This window comes from Rattus norvegicus, chromosome 2 (genome assembly GCF_021556685.1).
Source record: "Rattus norvegicus strain SHRSP/BbbUtx chromosome 2, alternate assembly SHRSP_T2T, whole genome shotgun sequence".
Classification (NCBI taxonomy): domain Eukaryota; kingdom Metazoa; phylum Chordata; class Mammalia; order Rodentia; family Muridae; genus Rattus; species Rattus norvegicus.
The window spans coordinates 53305057-53320693 of record NC_141535.1 but is presented as its reverse complement, the minus strand read 5'-3'; the positions used below and the strand labels follow the sequence as shown (position 1 = coordinate 53320693).

Below are 15637 nucleotides of genomic sequence, written 5' to 3'. Positions count from 1 at the left end.
ACGTCCCTCAGTCGAGAATAGTGATACAGAAGCGTGAGCCAAACAAACCCCTGCCTTTGGGTCATGGTGTCTTCACCACAGCAATAGAAATCCTAACTGAGACAAAGGGCTTATGAATACTTTTGAGCCAAGCAGAGTGGTGAGTGCTTGTAACTTGTGAGAACACACACAGACACACTCACAGACACATATAGTCACAGACATACATGCACACAGACACATATATACATACATACACAATCACACACATATATCTATACATACACAATCACACACATATATATACACAATCACACATATATACATACACATGATTATTATGATTATTATGATTGTGTGTATGTATATATAACACACAAACACATAGTCACAGACATACATGCACACAGACACATATATACATACATACATACACAATCACACACATACACACACATATATATACACAATCACACACATATATACATACACACACAATCATAAACACACTCACAGACACATATAGTCACAGACATACATGCACAGAGACACACACATACATACATATATACATACATACACAATCACACACATATATACATACACACAATCATACATATGCACACATGCTCACAGTCACAGACATACACACACACACACATACACACTCACTCACACACACTCACACACACTCACTCACACACACTCACTCACACACACGGTTTGTTATATAGCAACTATTCTACTCTTTAGGCTTCATCCCCAATCAGACTTTCCTTTCTGTGCGTGACGTCACTCTTTCTGACTCACAAGCAGGGCTCAGAGCAACTCGAATATGAATAAAGCTTTGGGACCTCAGAGGAAGGCTTTCTTTGAATATTTCTGCAGAGATCCTTATGGTGGCGCAGGGCTCCATCTGACATCCTCCTCCTGCTCAGGCAACTCTGGGGTTGTATAGGCTGTGCTGCCAGCGTTAACAGTGCTACAAGGCACATAATTCAGGGTCTTGCAAAGTGAAGCGTAGGATGCTTGTAGTCCCTTCCATCATCAGAGTAAAGAAACACCAGGGAAGGCAGATGGTGGTGGCACACCCCTTAAGTCCCAGCACTTGGCAGGCAGAGGCAGGTGGATCTCTGTGAGTTCAAGGCCTGCCTGGTCTATAGAGGGAGTTCTAGGACAGCCAGGGCTACACAGAGAAATCCTGTCTTGGTGGTGGTGGTGGTAGTGGTGGTAGTGGTGGGGGAGACAGACAGAAGACAGACAGACAGACAGATAAACCAGGGGAGAATGATAGCAATACCTTGGAATTATTCAAAGTACAAATTGACTCTGGAGGTTAGTTATTAAAAGGAGTTTCTCTTTTGGAAGAACACTGTCACCATTTGCTGCTTATGGTGGGTCTTTGCTCCTCTTTTCTGTGGTGATCTTAGAAACGAGTGTCAAGTTTGGAATTAGATCTGCTAAGCCAGGGTTCTGCACTCTGCTGAGGCCTCCAATAAATCCACGTGCAGAAAAAGCCATGCCTCCAACAGAATAGGATGAAAATCTGTAACTACTTCAAGTTTTATCTGGACCTATGTAGATCAGGCTGGCCTGGAACTTACCGTTTCTGTCTACCAAGAGTTAGGATTAAAGACACATGCCACCATGCCCAGTCTTCAAGTTTTTATCCTTTTGTATATGAAAATAAATCAAACTAATTAAGGAAGTTCTCAAGTCAATGACCTTGCCGTGGACTTCCTGACTTGGGACACCTTGGTGTATGGCTGGAGTCGGATAGATGTCTGATTGATGTTGGATAATAGAGATAGTTGGGCACGCCTGAGGCATTGAATGCAATGGGAAAGCAACAGCTGACCAAAGAGTTCTGCCCACTAGGACAGATAGCACTAGCGTCTGAGTTTGGGATGTCAGGTGAGGGTGTCAGGCCAAACATTCATAGCCTGAACTTTCATGTATGGTCGAAAATGAAAATGCCCTCACTGAATATAAAAGCATCCTTGCTGATTGGAAAGCACAATATAGGTAGACATTCCTCATGACCCACATGGCTTTCCAAGCCGGAGAGGACCGCCATCATTTGCTTCATTTGTTTAGTAAGATTTTTCTACATATACATACTCACATGCACGCCAGCTTTACAAAAAATGATATCATACTGTCCTAATGGTTGTTTTCCTTTTTAAACACTTAAGACAGACATTTTTGCATAGGTCGTGTGGATTGGCCTTGCATTTGTTTCAAGGTTTGCACACTAACTTGTTAGTGATCATTTAGTCAAGGACTGGTGAGTTCCTGTTTGGTGTTTGCTCCTCAAGTCACCAACTGCCACCCCTTCCTCTGTACTTACATGTTAAGCTCTCTACAGTAACTTCCTAGAATTGGAATTTCTGGGTAAAGTGCTTTGTACTTATAAATACAGTAGCAGCAGGTTTCGTTTGGCAACGATGTGGAGGTCTCTACACGTCTCTCACCAACAGTGAGAACCACTAGACTTTTAGAAGCCTGTTAGGGAGAAATTAAAAAACTATCTTTTCATTTTGTATTTTTAACTAACTACATTGAAGGTCTCGGATTGCCCTTTAAATGACAATTTCCGCAACATAGTGTAGTATTTGAAATAAACCCTTCTTGGTATAATTGAGAAGTAAAAAGTGTCCCAGCCACACAACGTTTTTAAATTTACTCAAAACTACATTCATATTCCCCTCTTCCCACTTTGCGGACTCCATCAGAATTAAGTCCGGCAGTGTTTAGTTATGAAACATCACACACAGGGAAGTGCTGGTTAATAAATTGTCTGCCCTACATTCATGTACCTTGACATCTCTAAAAGCCACAAAACATACAAAGCAATGGGCACTGCCTGCCCAGGGAGCACACACAGCGGCTTTCAGTTCTGTATGTTTCCAGCAAGACCCAGCTGTGCCACAGGGAAGGATCCAACACAGTTCTCAAGTGTTTGCTTGTTGAATCCCCCAGCAAGGCACCTAAACCAGTCATCAAGACCCTAGCACCAACCATCGAGTTGGAAGATGTTGCTGATTTCTAATTTGTGTGCAGATTTCTTATGGTATTTGCCTTTTATCACCTTATTACAGCTGTAATTATATTAAATATGGGTAGGCTGACAAATTTACCTTTGAGGGAGAATTTACCATGCACCATGATATACGTCATTATTTACACTTACAAGGCCATCACATTAAAGTACAGCCTAGTCGTAAAGGCCTTTACAGAACTGCATACCCAGAGGTTTGGGTACCACCCACTTATCATCCCACTGTTTGCCTAGTTGCCATAAAACTGTGCCAGGTGCCACTGAATCTTATAGCTCTGTTATATCATAAATGAGACTTTGTATATTCAGACTTCATATGAATAATATGAGATAAAGTGTTATTTCATTCATAATAGAGTTGAAAAGGCATAAAGTACTAAGATTATCCTTTAAACTTGTGTAAAAGTGTGATCAATTATCACTGGGCTTGTCTGACTTGAAGGGAGGGCACAGGACTGAATGACCTTAGTCATTGTTTTGTAGATTTAAAAGACAAAGTCTACCAACTGAAACTCCTGAAACAAAAAAATATATCCAAGCCAGGCATGGTTTTGCTTGTTATTCCGGCACTCAGAGGCCAAGCTAGGAGTAATTGATAGTCCAGTCTGGTCTGGGCTGGCCTACATAGAGATTAGGCCTTTGAGGTTGAGGGGTGTGTGTGTGTGTGTGTGTGTGTGTGTGTGTGTGTGTGTGTGTAATACATCCTCTCACAAATTAATATGGTCCTGGATAAAAATGCAGTGGACTTTTGGACTGTTAATATTTGGGCATCTCTGTGTCCTGGGCAACCTGCTCTCTTTTCTAGTCATGCCACAGGCCAGAGTTTTCACCAGGTGCTCTCTGAAAACTAATGTGGTAGCAGTTGGCAGGAGGGAGAAGCCAGTAGAAATAATCTGTGTGAAGAGCAGTCTTAAGGAGACCAAGAGCAGCCTGGGAGGATGGATCAGTGGCTGAGAGAAGGTCTAGCGAAGGGACCACGTGAAGAGGATGGAGAACATGCACAGGCCAACAGGGCAGAGCTCAACCTTCAAGTGCAGTGGTGATTGATACATTTCTTTTGTTGGTAGGACCAAGAACAGAGTGGAAAGGCATGGAAAGGTGGCTGCTGGTTGTTGGTGACCTAGAGTTCATGCTGCAACGTTCATGCAAAGAAGGGACACTTACAAGGGTGAGGGTAGGAACTATGATAAACCGCCCCAAAACTCTAGTTACTATTTGAGGAAGGATGGCAGTCTATGTAAATTTCCATTCTAACAAAAGAAAGATAGATGACCCCCAAGGTCCCAAGGTGACATTCTTAAGCAAGGTCTCTCTTTTTGTTGTTGTTTTGAGACAAGGTCTCTCTATGTATCTCTATGTAGTCCTGGCTGTACTGGGGCTTGCTATGTAGATCAAAGGTTTCTATTTTAATGATGTTCTTATGGTTAATATGGGGGAAGGGAGAGAGGGGGCAGGGAGAGAGTGGGGAGGGGAAGGAGAGGGAGAGAGAGACAGAGACAGAGAGAGACAGAGAGAGAGAGAGAGAGAGAGAGAGAGAGAGAGAGAGAGAGAGAGAGAGAGAGAATACATAGGGTTTTACAACTTAGAAAAGCTCATGTATGATATAGACTTTATTTTCATGGGTTTAAGCCAGATTTTTTCCCCCTTACACAGGATTTCTTTGCATAGCCCTAGCTGTACTGGAACTTGCTGTAGATGAAGTTGGCCTCAAACTCGGTGATCCACCTGCCTCGGCCTCTTGAGACTGGAGTTAAAGGTGTGTGTCACCATAACCCTGCTAAACCATCTGTTTAAAAGTAAATCTAATTAAATTTACTCTTTTTTTAAAAAATATTTATTTACTTTATTTATATGAGTACACCATAGCTATCTTCAGACACAGAAGAAGAGGGATCAGATCCCATTATAGATGGTTGTGAGCCACCATGTGGTGAGAATTGAACTCAGGACCTCTGGAAGAGCAGTCAGTGCTCTTAACCACTGAGCCATCTCTCCAGCCCCTAAATTTATTTTTTATGTGCTTACTATCATACCAGCCAAATTGACAGTTGCCTTTGTAAGACAGGCATAAGATCTATCAGGCTGAATAAAATCACACATTGCAACCTATTTAATTTAACAATAAGAAAAACTCTCCGAAGATCATGAACCTTTCCAACGATGCACAGAACTCTTTGTAAAGCTGGAAGCCCGGTCTGGCAATGACATCATGTTCTGAGTTAGAGAACAAGGCACACAACTCCTAGCCTTACAAACTGTAAGTTAAAAAAATCCTAAGAAAATAGGAATCATATATGCCACAGAGAAAGGCAGGAGCCATGGGACAAGATATTCATATGGTGTTAATCCTCAACTTCAAACGTAACATTCACAGCAATGCTCTTCCTTCTGTAGGAAAGGTCAGTCATTTTAACAGTCTAATCTGAAAAGACAAAAGAAACAGCAAACATTTCAAGAAATGACTTTATTTTAAAAAAAAATCTTTTAGTTCTCAGTACAGAGATGATTTAAAAAAATAGTTTCGTTCATCTTTCCGGCTAGTATGTAACAATCTCAGCACCGTCCCTGCTTTGGTGGCCGTCAGCAGTCTGCATCTGAAGCCACACCATTGCTCAGAACTGGGTCTGTGTTTTAAGTCCAGTGATGATCCATTATTGTTTTGTTAATGCTCTTTGTCAACAAATATTTTTAAATACCCAGCTATGTTTTTCAAATCAGTAAAAAGTATAAGATTCTTGGGCAAAGACATTAACCATCTGCCATGAATTTCAGTGACTGTAGTCACAGATGATGTGATAATAATCACTTCCTAAATGATTTCTGAAACCATAACTTAGATTTAATGCTGCTATTTTAGATATTGCCAATAATTACTATCCGTAAGACATTTTAATGTCATTACTTCAGTCAGGACCAATATATATGAAATAATTGTTAACCCTCGACTTACAATCTTGTTTATTTTGTCCTCTTCACTGTCTCAGTGTCTCAGGAAAATAGGAGTCCAAATAAATTAGTGATCTAGAAGTTTGAGCTTTTTGATCAGGAGATGGGCTGATGTCTAGACAATGCATTAGATATTAATGAGACAAAGCCAGTAAACTGGACCCAGCATGAGATGGGTGCAAATCCAATGCTGCATAGATACACGTAAGAGGGAAGTGTGAGAACTGAGCACGCTCCCGGACAAGCGGGCGCACGAACTGTAAAAACTAATAAAGTGCCTATGTTTTATAAATTTCACTTGAATATTGGCTCTTTTCATTTACCATCATCTGAGCCAGTTCTGTCTCTTAGAGCCATATATATATATATATATATATATATATATATATATATATATATATAGTCATCTCAGACATCGATACGCATTTCGTGTTTTGAAGACATTGTTTCTCTGGTCCCTGTTAAATACATCAGGAATGAGCACGTGTGTGGCAGGGACAACGTGCTTATTACATAAAACCAGAAGGGCAAAGGAGGAGTTTTCCCAAATGGGCATATCCACAGGCCGTGCCGGATTCCATCGCGGATATGGTGTGAGGTCCAGGAAATGAATATCATCCACGGGAGAAAGCGCCACGAGTCCCTGAGCTTGAACAAGTGCATGGCGAGCTTCACACTCAGAACCGTGATGGGTATCACAGTGGAACAGTGAAGGAAAGGTCTTCTCGGAAGAGTTAAAGCGGCCTGAGGGGAGAATGAGCTGCTAGCATCATTTCCTTCTTTGTCAAATCTCATAGCTGCCACCTAGTGTTTCAACATACCCAGCACCAACTGCAACGCGAGAGAGACACAACACCCCAGCCGCGCCTAGCACATGGTTTCCAAGTTAATGGCCTCTCTTTCCATTCTTTATGATATTCTAAAGTAAAAGTTAAAGAACTTAAAAAAAATACGTAAAATGATTATAGTTAGCATATCATTGGCATTAACAATAAAACAAAGGCTTTAGGAATATGGTATTGATTTGATAAGTTTCTCAGTGTTTGCTTTAAAAGTCGCAAACAAACTTTATATCCTAAGCATGTGATTTGGTTAACGAAGGTTTAAATAATATTTAAAATTAAAAACATAGCGCTTGCCTAGCAAGCTCAAAGCCCTGGGTTCGGTCCTTAGCTCAGAAAAAAAAAAATTCTATTTATTTATGTGTGTATCTTTACTTGGTGAGCCATCCTACCAGCCCTATTTTAAAGTTGTTTTTCCCCTGATATTTACATTTTTTCTCTTTATGTGTGTGTGTATGTAAGGTGGGAGGTTGACCTGGATCCCCTGGAACTGGAGTTACAGGCTTGTGAGCTGCCACATGTGCTGGAAACTGAACCAGCAATTCTGGAAGGGCAACCAGGGTTCCTAGCCACAGAGCCATCCTTCCCTCCTATTTTAACATTTCTTTTTTTTTTTTTTTTTGTTCTTTTTTTCGGAGCTGGGGACTGAACCCAGGGCCTTGCGCTTCCTAGGCAAGCGCTCTACCACTGAGCTAAATCCCCAACCCCTATTTTAACATTTCTAATTGATAAATGATATCTGTAGATGTCTAAGGAGTTCAATGTGACATTTCCTACAGGTAGACAGCGTGTGATGGCTGTATTAGAGTAAATGGTATATCCTTCACTTCAACAATTAACATTTGTGTGTGTGTGTGTGTGTGTAAAATACAACTCCTATTCTCCAGCTGCTTTGAAACAGACATTGTCAACTATAGCGCCATTGACATTAGAAGTTCTTCCTTCTGTCCAACCTCACCCCTGTGTCTGTGACTCATCCTTGCTCTGTCCCTTCCTATTCTATGATCTGTGCTTTTTAAGAACTTCTTGAAACATCTTAGAGTATATATACACACAACAAATAAAATATTCCTGCATTAATGCAGGGAAATGGAAGAATATATAACTGCTTTATAGAGGCCATAAATACACTCAGAATTAACTACTAACATGTGAAAGATTATTTTGTTTTTTTACTTTTAAATTACTTTTAAAGTTATTGTTCCCTATGCTTAAAGCTGAGGGAATAGAATATTAACCTTCACTTAAAGGAGAAAAAGCTAAAATCTACCTTGAATCAGCAATTTTTCCTCCTTCCTGACTGAGCTTCAGGGTCAACAACTCTGACACATACTTTGTATCTGACAAAACAAAGAAGTGATACTTTACCCACCAATCAGCAGATACTTACTGAACACCTCCAAGGTGGGCCAGGCCAGGGGCTAACAAGGCAAAAATCCTTGCTTTGAACCTATACTTCTTTACTGAAATGTTTGTAAATCATATGCATATAAAAGGCAGGAAAATCTTTTGATAGTTAGAAAATACGATATTTAGAAAACATTAACGGAGATACCATTTTAAGTTTCGTTTACCCTTGCAAGGCTTGTCATAACAAAACTAAACACTTGAAGGCCTCAATATGATTTTCGGTTTCTCCACCAGAGACTACTGTAGCCAGTCTGCTGAAATGCATCCCTGAAGTGAGACTGGAGACGTTAAACCACTTAAGTCATTCCCCAGGAATGGGAGTAATTATTCACTAATGGCACGCACAGGAGATGCACATTAACTGGAAGACATAGAGAGTAAGAGGAGAATGTAAGTGTAGTCGTGAAGAAAGAGCACTGGCTGGGGTGAGGCTAGGAGCGACAGCCATTCACTTCCACCAGCCGCTTGACGAGCCAGCACCAGGCCTCTCAGCACAGCGAATAGTTCTTACTTCTGTCTACACGCGGCTTTGTGACAGTAAATTTGATGAGCGATTTGTCTCTGCATCTTTAGGGAAGTGTAGACACTTGAAAGAAGTTGACTGGATTAGCGTTCCTATTTTACAGTAAGACATTCTCTCTAGCTTATGACGGCTATAAAGATCAGCATGGCAGTGCCCAAGACATTAAAGTCAGAACAGTTCACTCCATTGATGTCTTACCTGTAAAGAGAGAGATCTAGCCATGAAAAAATGGTCGACGTCGATAACAGACGCTAAAAATCCAGCTAAGAGAACTTCTGCAAAGTCAGATTTCTTCCTGATTCCAATGACTACTGCCCACGACCACATGCCAATCACTCCGTGTACCACATTATCTGAGAGGGCGCGAAGCCAGTCACTTTGCTGAATTATGGAAAACCGAAGGAGTCTGTCGGCTATTAGGCAGAAGATCCCCAGACCAAGGCTGGAAATGAGGGATTCTGTGCTATAGCACGGTGGTAAAGCATGAGTCTTTTCAACTTTGGATGCCATCATAAACTGTGTCACTAGGGTAAAGGACATCAGGAACCAACAGGCAATTCTTGTTTGCATCCCCTGCATCCTAAAATAGAAACCAAAGAAAAATATGAATGACAGTTATGAATCACAACATAACATTTAAACCACCAACATCAGCAGAGAAAAATAGCATCCCTTACACGGCACACAATATGCTGTCTGGCCAAAAGTAATTAAGTCAGTTTTCAGGAGGAACAGTTTACGTAGTACCAAGGAGAATTTCAGAAAGCCCATTGAATGTTTTTTATTCCTGCTAGGCATTTAAAGAACTCGGTCAGAATGTATATGATATGACCGTGGGTATCCGTTGTATCTGTCATGACCCCAGCACAGTTGCTTGACACCGTTCCAGTAAAGCTAGGACAGCTGCAATCGCTGTCCTTCTCTCTCTCACTTTCGGGTTTTGGTTTCTGCATGTTGCACGATTGCGAACGCCTGCATTATGATACATTTTATGTCTTTTCCTGAGGAAAAAAATTGAGTCTTTTTAGGAAAATCCTTAAATTAACTTTATCTGGCCGCTGTTTGGAAGTCATTCTTATGCCCTGGGGATCACTAAGCACAGATAAGCACACACTAGATGGGCCATTACTCCAGGGATCTTCCTGGGGTGTCTATCCTGAGCAAACTCAAACAGTATAATGGTGGAGGGTAGACACGGACAATTGACAAACTCTGATTGGCCACGAGAAAAGGTTACAGACTCCAGGCCTCTTTTTATTATGGGCTTAGAGCTCTCTGAAAATGTAGTTTAAAGATAAGGAGTCCTACAGGTTATATCCCCGGAGGAATCAAACTCAGTTAAGGAAGATAGACTGACTAAAATAAACTTTTCCTACTTTATAGTGTAGTATGAAACATATAGTAAAATAGTTTAGGTATTAGTGTTTGCTATTCATAAAAAGACAGGAGTAGGCATTTTCTGTTTGTCTGGAGTGGTTAGAACATTGCCAGCCTAAAAGTAGGCTGTCATACAGTAAACGTGTTTGATTTGGAGGAGATAGTCTTTATTTTTATTTTTTATTTTTTCCTTTTCTTTTTTTCGGAGCTGGGGACCGAACCCAGGGCCTTGCGGTTGCTAGGCAAGCGCTCTACCACTGAGCTAAATCCCCAACCCCGAGATAGTCTTTAAATTGGAGCTATAGGACTAATAAGGCTAAAACTTGTTCTGTTTGTATTTTCTAGTTATAACTGAACTTGTAACCCTGGACATGTAATGCAAAGTCAAACACATAATCTGTTCCACTTGGAAAATCATTAGTTTGTCTTTGTTCTGTGAAACTTGTATGAATAAAAAAGCATCTGGCTGCTAGTCAGTCAGAGCAGCCGAAGTGGCTGGATTTCTAGTAAGTCAGAGGCACAGAAGCAGCCTGATTGCTACCCAGTCTGAGCTGTGAAATTCCCCAGACCATGGATTGACTCCCTCTCTCCCCTCACCCACTCCTTATCTCCTCTCCAGGCTGCCCTGTCAGCAAAGACCGTAAGACCCTAGGCAGGGGAAGGCCCCTCAAGAAGGGGCAGTGACCCAACAACTGCTTCCATTATTGTTGAAAGACAAATGTCTCCTTTTAGGTCTGGAGTGGCTCGGTGGCTAAAGCACTCGTGCTGCTCTTCCAGAGGACCTGAAACACCTACAGTGGGCTGCTCACAACTGCCTGTAATTCCTGCTCTAGGCTTTCTTCTGGCATCTATGGACAACTGCAGACACGTGGTGCATATGCATATACATATAAATACCTAAGTCTACAAATGTCTCTTTCTTTTGGGGAAACTGCTTGTCTCTAATACCTAAACTCCAGTGCCTGCCTCCCTAGCAAAAGTGTCTACCTACTGTAGTGATAAGGGTCACCCAAGCTAAGCCTGTCAGCCTCCTTTTCTTAAGTAAACCTGATGTGGAATGGCCCACCTTTCCTTGGAGGCCACATGCTTCAAGATACAAAACAGCTGGGGACAAGAAAGGCCTAGAGAAGTCCTTAATCCCAGCATTCTGCAGGCAAGGGGCAGGTGTATCCCTTTTGAGTTTCCCAAAGAAACACAAAGCTAATAATGAAGGCATCAAATCCTTGGCTCCAGTGTCCTAGGTTTTCAAGCATGGCCTAGTTTCTATAGCTCACCCTCACTTCTAAGAGCTACTTTTTATATCTCCCCAACAAACACCCTTTTATCTGTTGCCCAGAACAACAAACCCCAAAACTTCAGCTTATATGAAAAGGCAAGGGGGCTGGAGAGATGGCTCAGCAGTTAAGAGCACCGTCTGCTCTGCCAGAGAGAGGTCCTGAGTTCAATACCCAGCAACCACATGGTGGCTCAACCATCTCTAATGAGACCTGATGCCCTCTTCCGGCATCATACATACAAAGGGAGCCTTCATGTACATAACATAAATGAATCTTTTTCCTAAAGGCAAGCATAATTCTGTGCTGAGTTCTCACCTGCCACAGCCGGAAATAAATTGTCCATTTGTCAAATGTTTCAGTGTTGTGACACATCTGAGTTTTAACGTTTCTATTTTATTGGATATTTGTCTGCATCTCGTAGTGCTTGCTGAGGTCAGAAGAGGGCATGGGATCCCTTAGGACTGGAGCCACAGACTTGTGAGCTGCTAGGTAGGTGCCTGGAACTAAACCCGGGTCCCTGCAAGAGCAGGCCAGTCCCCTGTACGGGCAAATAGACCACAGTTCCTCACACTGTTCTCTACCTCTCTGTATGTTTGACATTTTCGCTTAGAAACGTTTTAAAAAAGAATCTAGTGCAGGTCAGGGATTGTGTGTGTATGTGTGGGGCATTCAGAGTACAAAACAAAGTGCTGGATGTAGGTCTATTGTCCCAGCCCTCAGTAAACTGAAGCTGAAAAATCACGAGCTCAGGCAGGCATTCCTAGGTCAACAAGAAGACATAGAGGACCACGCCTAAAAAAGCAATCAAACAACATCACAACAAACAAAAACACCCCTGCCCCACACTGCCTTTATTTATGAGACTTTACAAATCAGTCCTCAAACTACAGTTGCTGTAATATCACATTTGGGCACCAAAATTTCAAAAGCAGATGCCAGATCTAATGCTGGTAATTAATAAATAAAAGTTATAAACACAAGTCTTGTTCACTTCACTGTAACTCTAAGGCTATCAGATCTCCACATGTAAAATATTTAGCGTTTGTGACTTCTATAAATAAAATATACAGTTATGTGTTTTAACGTTTCTAATCTCAGCAAATTCCTCAAGTCATGCTTTTCTGAGATCCTTGCAACTAGTAAGTTTTAGATTCTAAAAAATAATAAAATTTAGATTTCTAAAATTTAGACTTATCAAACTGGATTGGAAGCCTTGGTACCTAGCTAACTCGGGGCGCTTAGGGCTCTTTTGCACACACACACACCCACCAGCTCCCTGCTTCGGGTTGGGAAAAGAGCTGAGCCCAGGAGAGCAGCGTCTACCGGGTCCGCAGGCCGAGAGAGGGAGGAGTGGGTAGGTAGGTAGATGTGCGGCTCTGGGGGGCTCCTTATCGACCGTGAGCCTGTCTCCCCCCGACCTCTCAGCCCTGACCCAGGACTTGAGGCTTCGCCGCACCCTGCTCCGGCTTCCCTCTGGACGCACCACGGTCCATCGGTCCCTGTGCGCCCCGCTTGCTGCAGCTCAGTCTTTCCCAGCGCGCTTCGCGGTCCGCGGGCGAGCCAACAGGGCTCCGCCCCTTGGCCGCACCATAGAGAGACGAGTGCTGGCTGGCCAGAGCGGCCGAGTCCTCCGAGTCCCCGCAGACGCAAAGACGCGGGATCCTCTCGAAGCAGCGCTGGTCCTTCACCGGATGAGCTGATGGCTGCTGTGAGTTCTACCCGCCTCCAAAGCCGGAGGCAAAGGTGGAAAATGTCCTGTCGGTTTCTTTGCTTAGTGCGCATCGAATCACCTACCTCTACACGACGCACCCAGGTGACGGCAGGCAGCCAGGATGGAGAAGTCCCCTCACCGGTTGCAGGGCACACCGTGGCTCTGGGGCTCAGAAGTTTCTAACTTCCTTCAGTGGATGCCACAGGTCTGAGGATGCCACAGGGCAAACGTTGCAGGACGGCGCGACTTGTCAGACCTGACACACTGCAGTGTTTCATCGCCCCCTTGGGGATTTCTCAAGTCTTTGCTACACACAGGCGGGGGCGATGCGGGGGTTGGGAGGCGGCTGCTCTTAGTACATCAAGGGCATAGCAAGAACATCAAGACTACTTACTTGTTGGAAACAAAAGAGCAATACTAACTGGACTTGGACACCCCTTCTGAAACTGTGACTATATATACCTTACTGCCTTGGTGAGGCAGGTGCTATCTTAGCACAAAGAAGCATCTGGTGTAAAACAGCCCAAAGATGTCCAAGAGGGACATTCTTTATTTCTTCTTATGTCCTCAAAAGAAGTTATCATGGAAAACGAGGCCAGCAGTATTCATCACAGTTGGGATCTTCAGTTTCAGTTTCCCGGGTCACCAAACATACCGTGAAAAATCCTCAATCTGAACTTCGATTTGTATTGCACTAGGATCAGAGCTACTTTTATAATTAAGGACCCCTATGGCAGTACCGGATTATATATGCGCCATATAGCGTAGGCTTTCTGGAAGCCTACTGGCTAAACAGTGATTCATTCATAAAACACCCTGAATACTTCCGTTGTGCTAGGCTACAGAATAGCTTCAGATTGACTATTCCAGTAGAGGAGCTCCTTTATTGGAGGGTACTGACCACATGGAAATGTGCTGGCCAGACAGTGATAGATTTGAGTCGGGAGAGGCTAACTTTAGTGAGGTAGTTGGGATGAACATAGGTACAACTTGAAGGAGCTGGAGAATGGCTATAAAGGGGGGGGGGGGTGTTCATTCAACTAATTGACACTATCACTCCAGATCCACTATACTGCCTTCCTCTCTTCTTCTTTGCTGCTTTTTAATGGGAAGAACCTGAGATTAGGATTCAGACTCCCTGTGAGGCAGACACATAGGGAAAGGGGCCATGGCTAGGCAAGAGAGGTGACAAATCTCCAAGATGGCCAGCTTTTCCAACCTCCTGGCTTAAAATCAAAGCCTGGCTGCTTTTGTTTCCTACCTGCAGGCCCCTGCTGTTGGATCCTGACAAGAACTGTTGTTCAAACAGAGGAGGAAGACTCTCTGGGGGTTTTAAACACTCCCGCCCTCAAGAGACTGGGCTTTCAGGCGTCCGGAGTCCCTGCCTGGTTTTGGAGGGTCTTTTTCTCTGAGCCTCTGCTGCATGTTTTTCCTCACCCCCAGTAAATGCTTTTCTTCAAGTGCTGGCTCTGTCTGCAGCATGAGATTGCTCTGCTGCCCTTTGTGGGTTTCAGATTTCCTGCCTTTGAACAGAAAAAGCAAACCGGTTCCTGATACCTCGCCTGTATCATTTAGGTTGCAACAGGATTGCTTAGGTCATTTCTTGTTTGATATACAGTTTTTGCTTTTTTATAGTTTGGATAGAGGAGAAAATGGTCCCTGTTTTTAAGAGGAACCAGTGGTAGACTCAAAACCCTCTGGGTATTTCTTTAAATTATTTTTATTTTTGTGAGATAATATATTATTTCTCCCTTCTCTTTCCTCCTTCCAAGCCCTCTCATATACACCCTCTTGCTCTAAAAGCCCAGGAGACCTCAACCCTATGTAAAGAACTACAAGCAACTAAGGAATGCTGAGGGTGGGAGAAGGGTACACCAACTGTTTCTCCAAAACCACAAAGTCAGCCTGCAAACACCCCTTCGAGAGACATAAAGACTGGAGCAGGTTGCACGTATTTAGAAGTATGTATTTATGGGGTTGGGGATTTAGCTCAGTGGTAGAGTGCTTGCCTAGGAAGCGCAAGGCCCTGGGTTCGGTCCCCAGCTCTGAAAAAAAAGAACCAAAAAAAAAAAAAAAAGAAGAAGTATGTATTTATTACATTTACGTATGTAACAATAATTAATGGGTTGCTGCCCTCCAGGCAGCTGAATGCCTGCTCCCTCACCACTGACGTAATAGCAAGGAGGCTGAAAATTCTTCCTCTTCTAGGTTCGGCAGGCTCTCCCCTCACTGATTTTTTTTTTTTAAAGTCTATTTGGATATGTACCTAGCCAGACAGAGCCTGTCTGAGGCTATATAAACTCCCCAGCACACTTCCCCATCACCTGCCTTTTGTTGGCCCCTCCCCACTCCGCAGGCTTGCTCCTGCTCTTCCTCCGCAGGCTTGCCCCCAGCTCTCATCTGCTCTCCCCGGCTGCTGTGGCTGCTGAGAGCTTCACTATTAAATCTGAACTGTTACTCTTTGTAGAGGAATTTTAATCCAGCAACATGGTCTGTGTGTCCAGCTGGAAA

At 43.1% G+C, this 15637-nt stretch overlaps 1 protein-coding gene across 5 annotated transcripts; it reads right to left on the bottom strand.

Annotated features, from left to right (window-relative positions):
• Positions 1–4637: 4637 nt before the first annotated feature.
• Positions 4638–13341, bottom strand: Tmem267 (transmembrane protein 267). 5 transcript variants are annotated; one of them, XM_087630075.1, is made up of 3 exons: positions 12872–12947; positions 8960–9341; positions 4638–5462 (listed from the first exon to the last, which is right to left on the bottom strand). In XM_087630075.1, exons 2-3 carry the CDS (start codon positions 9338–9340, stop codon positions 5445–5447), a joined length of 399 nt encoding a protein of 132 aa, XP_087486201.1. In that variant the 5' UTR covers position 9341; positions 12872–12947; the 3' UTR covers positions 4638–5444.
• Between the last annotated feature and the right edge of the window lie 2296 nt (positions 13342–15637).

Excerpts from the sequence above, each read along its gene's own strand:
- Tmem267 (XM_087630078.1), bottom strand. The coding sequence starts at position 9,340 with ATGCAGGGGATGCAAACAAGAATTGCCTGTTGGTTCCTGATGTCCTTT. Across the intron at positions 6,731-8,959 it reads CTAGATCTCTCTCTTTACAG|GCCGCTTTAACTCTTCCGAG; the intron begins GTAAGACATCAA and ends TTCTCCCCTCAG.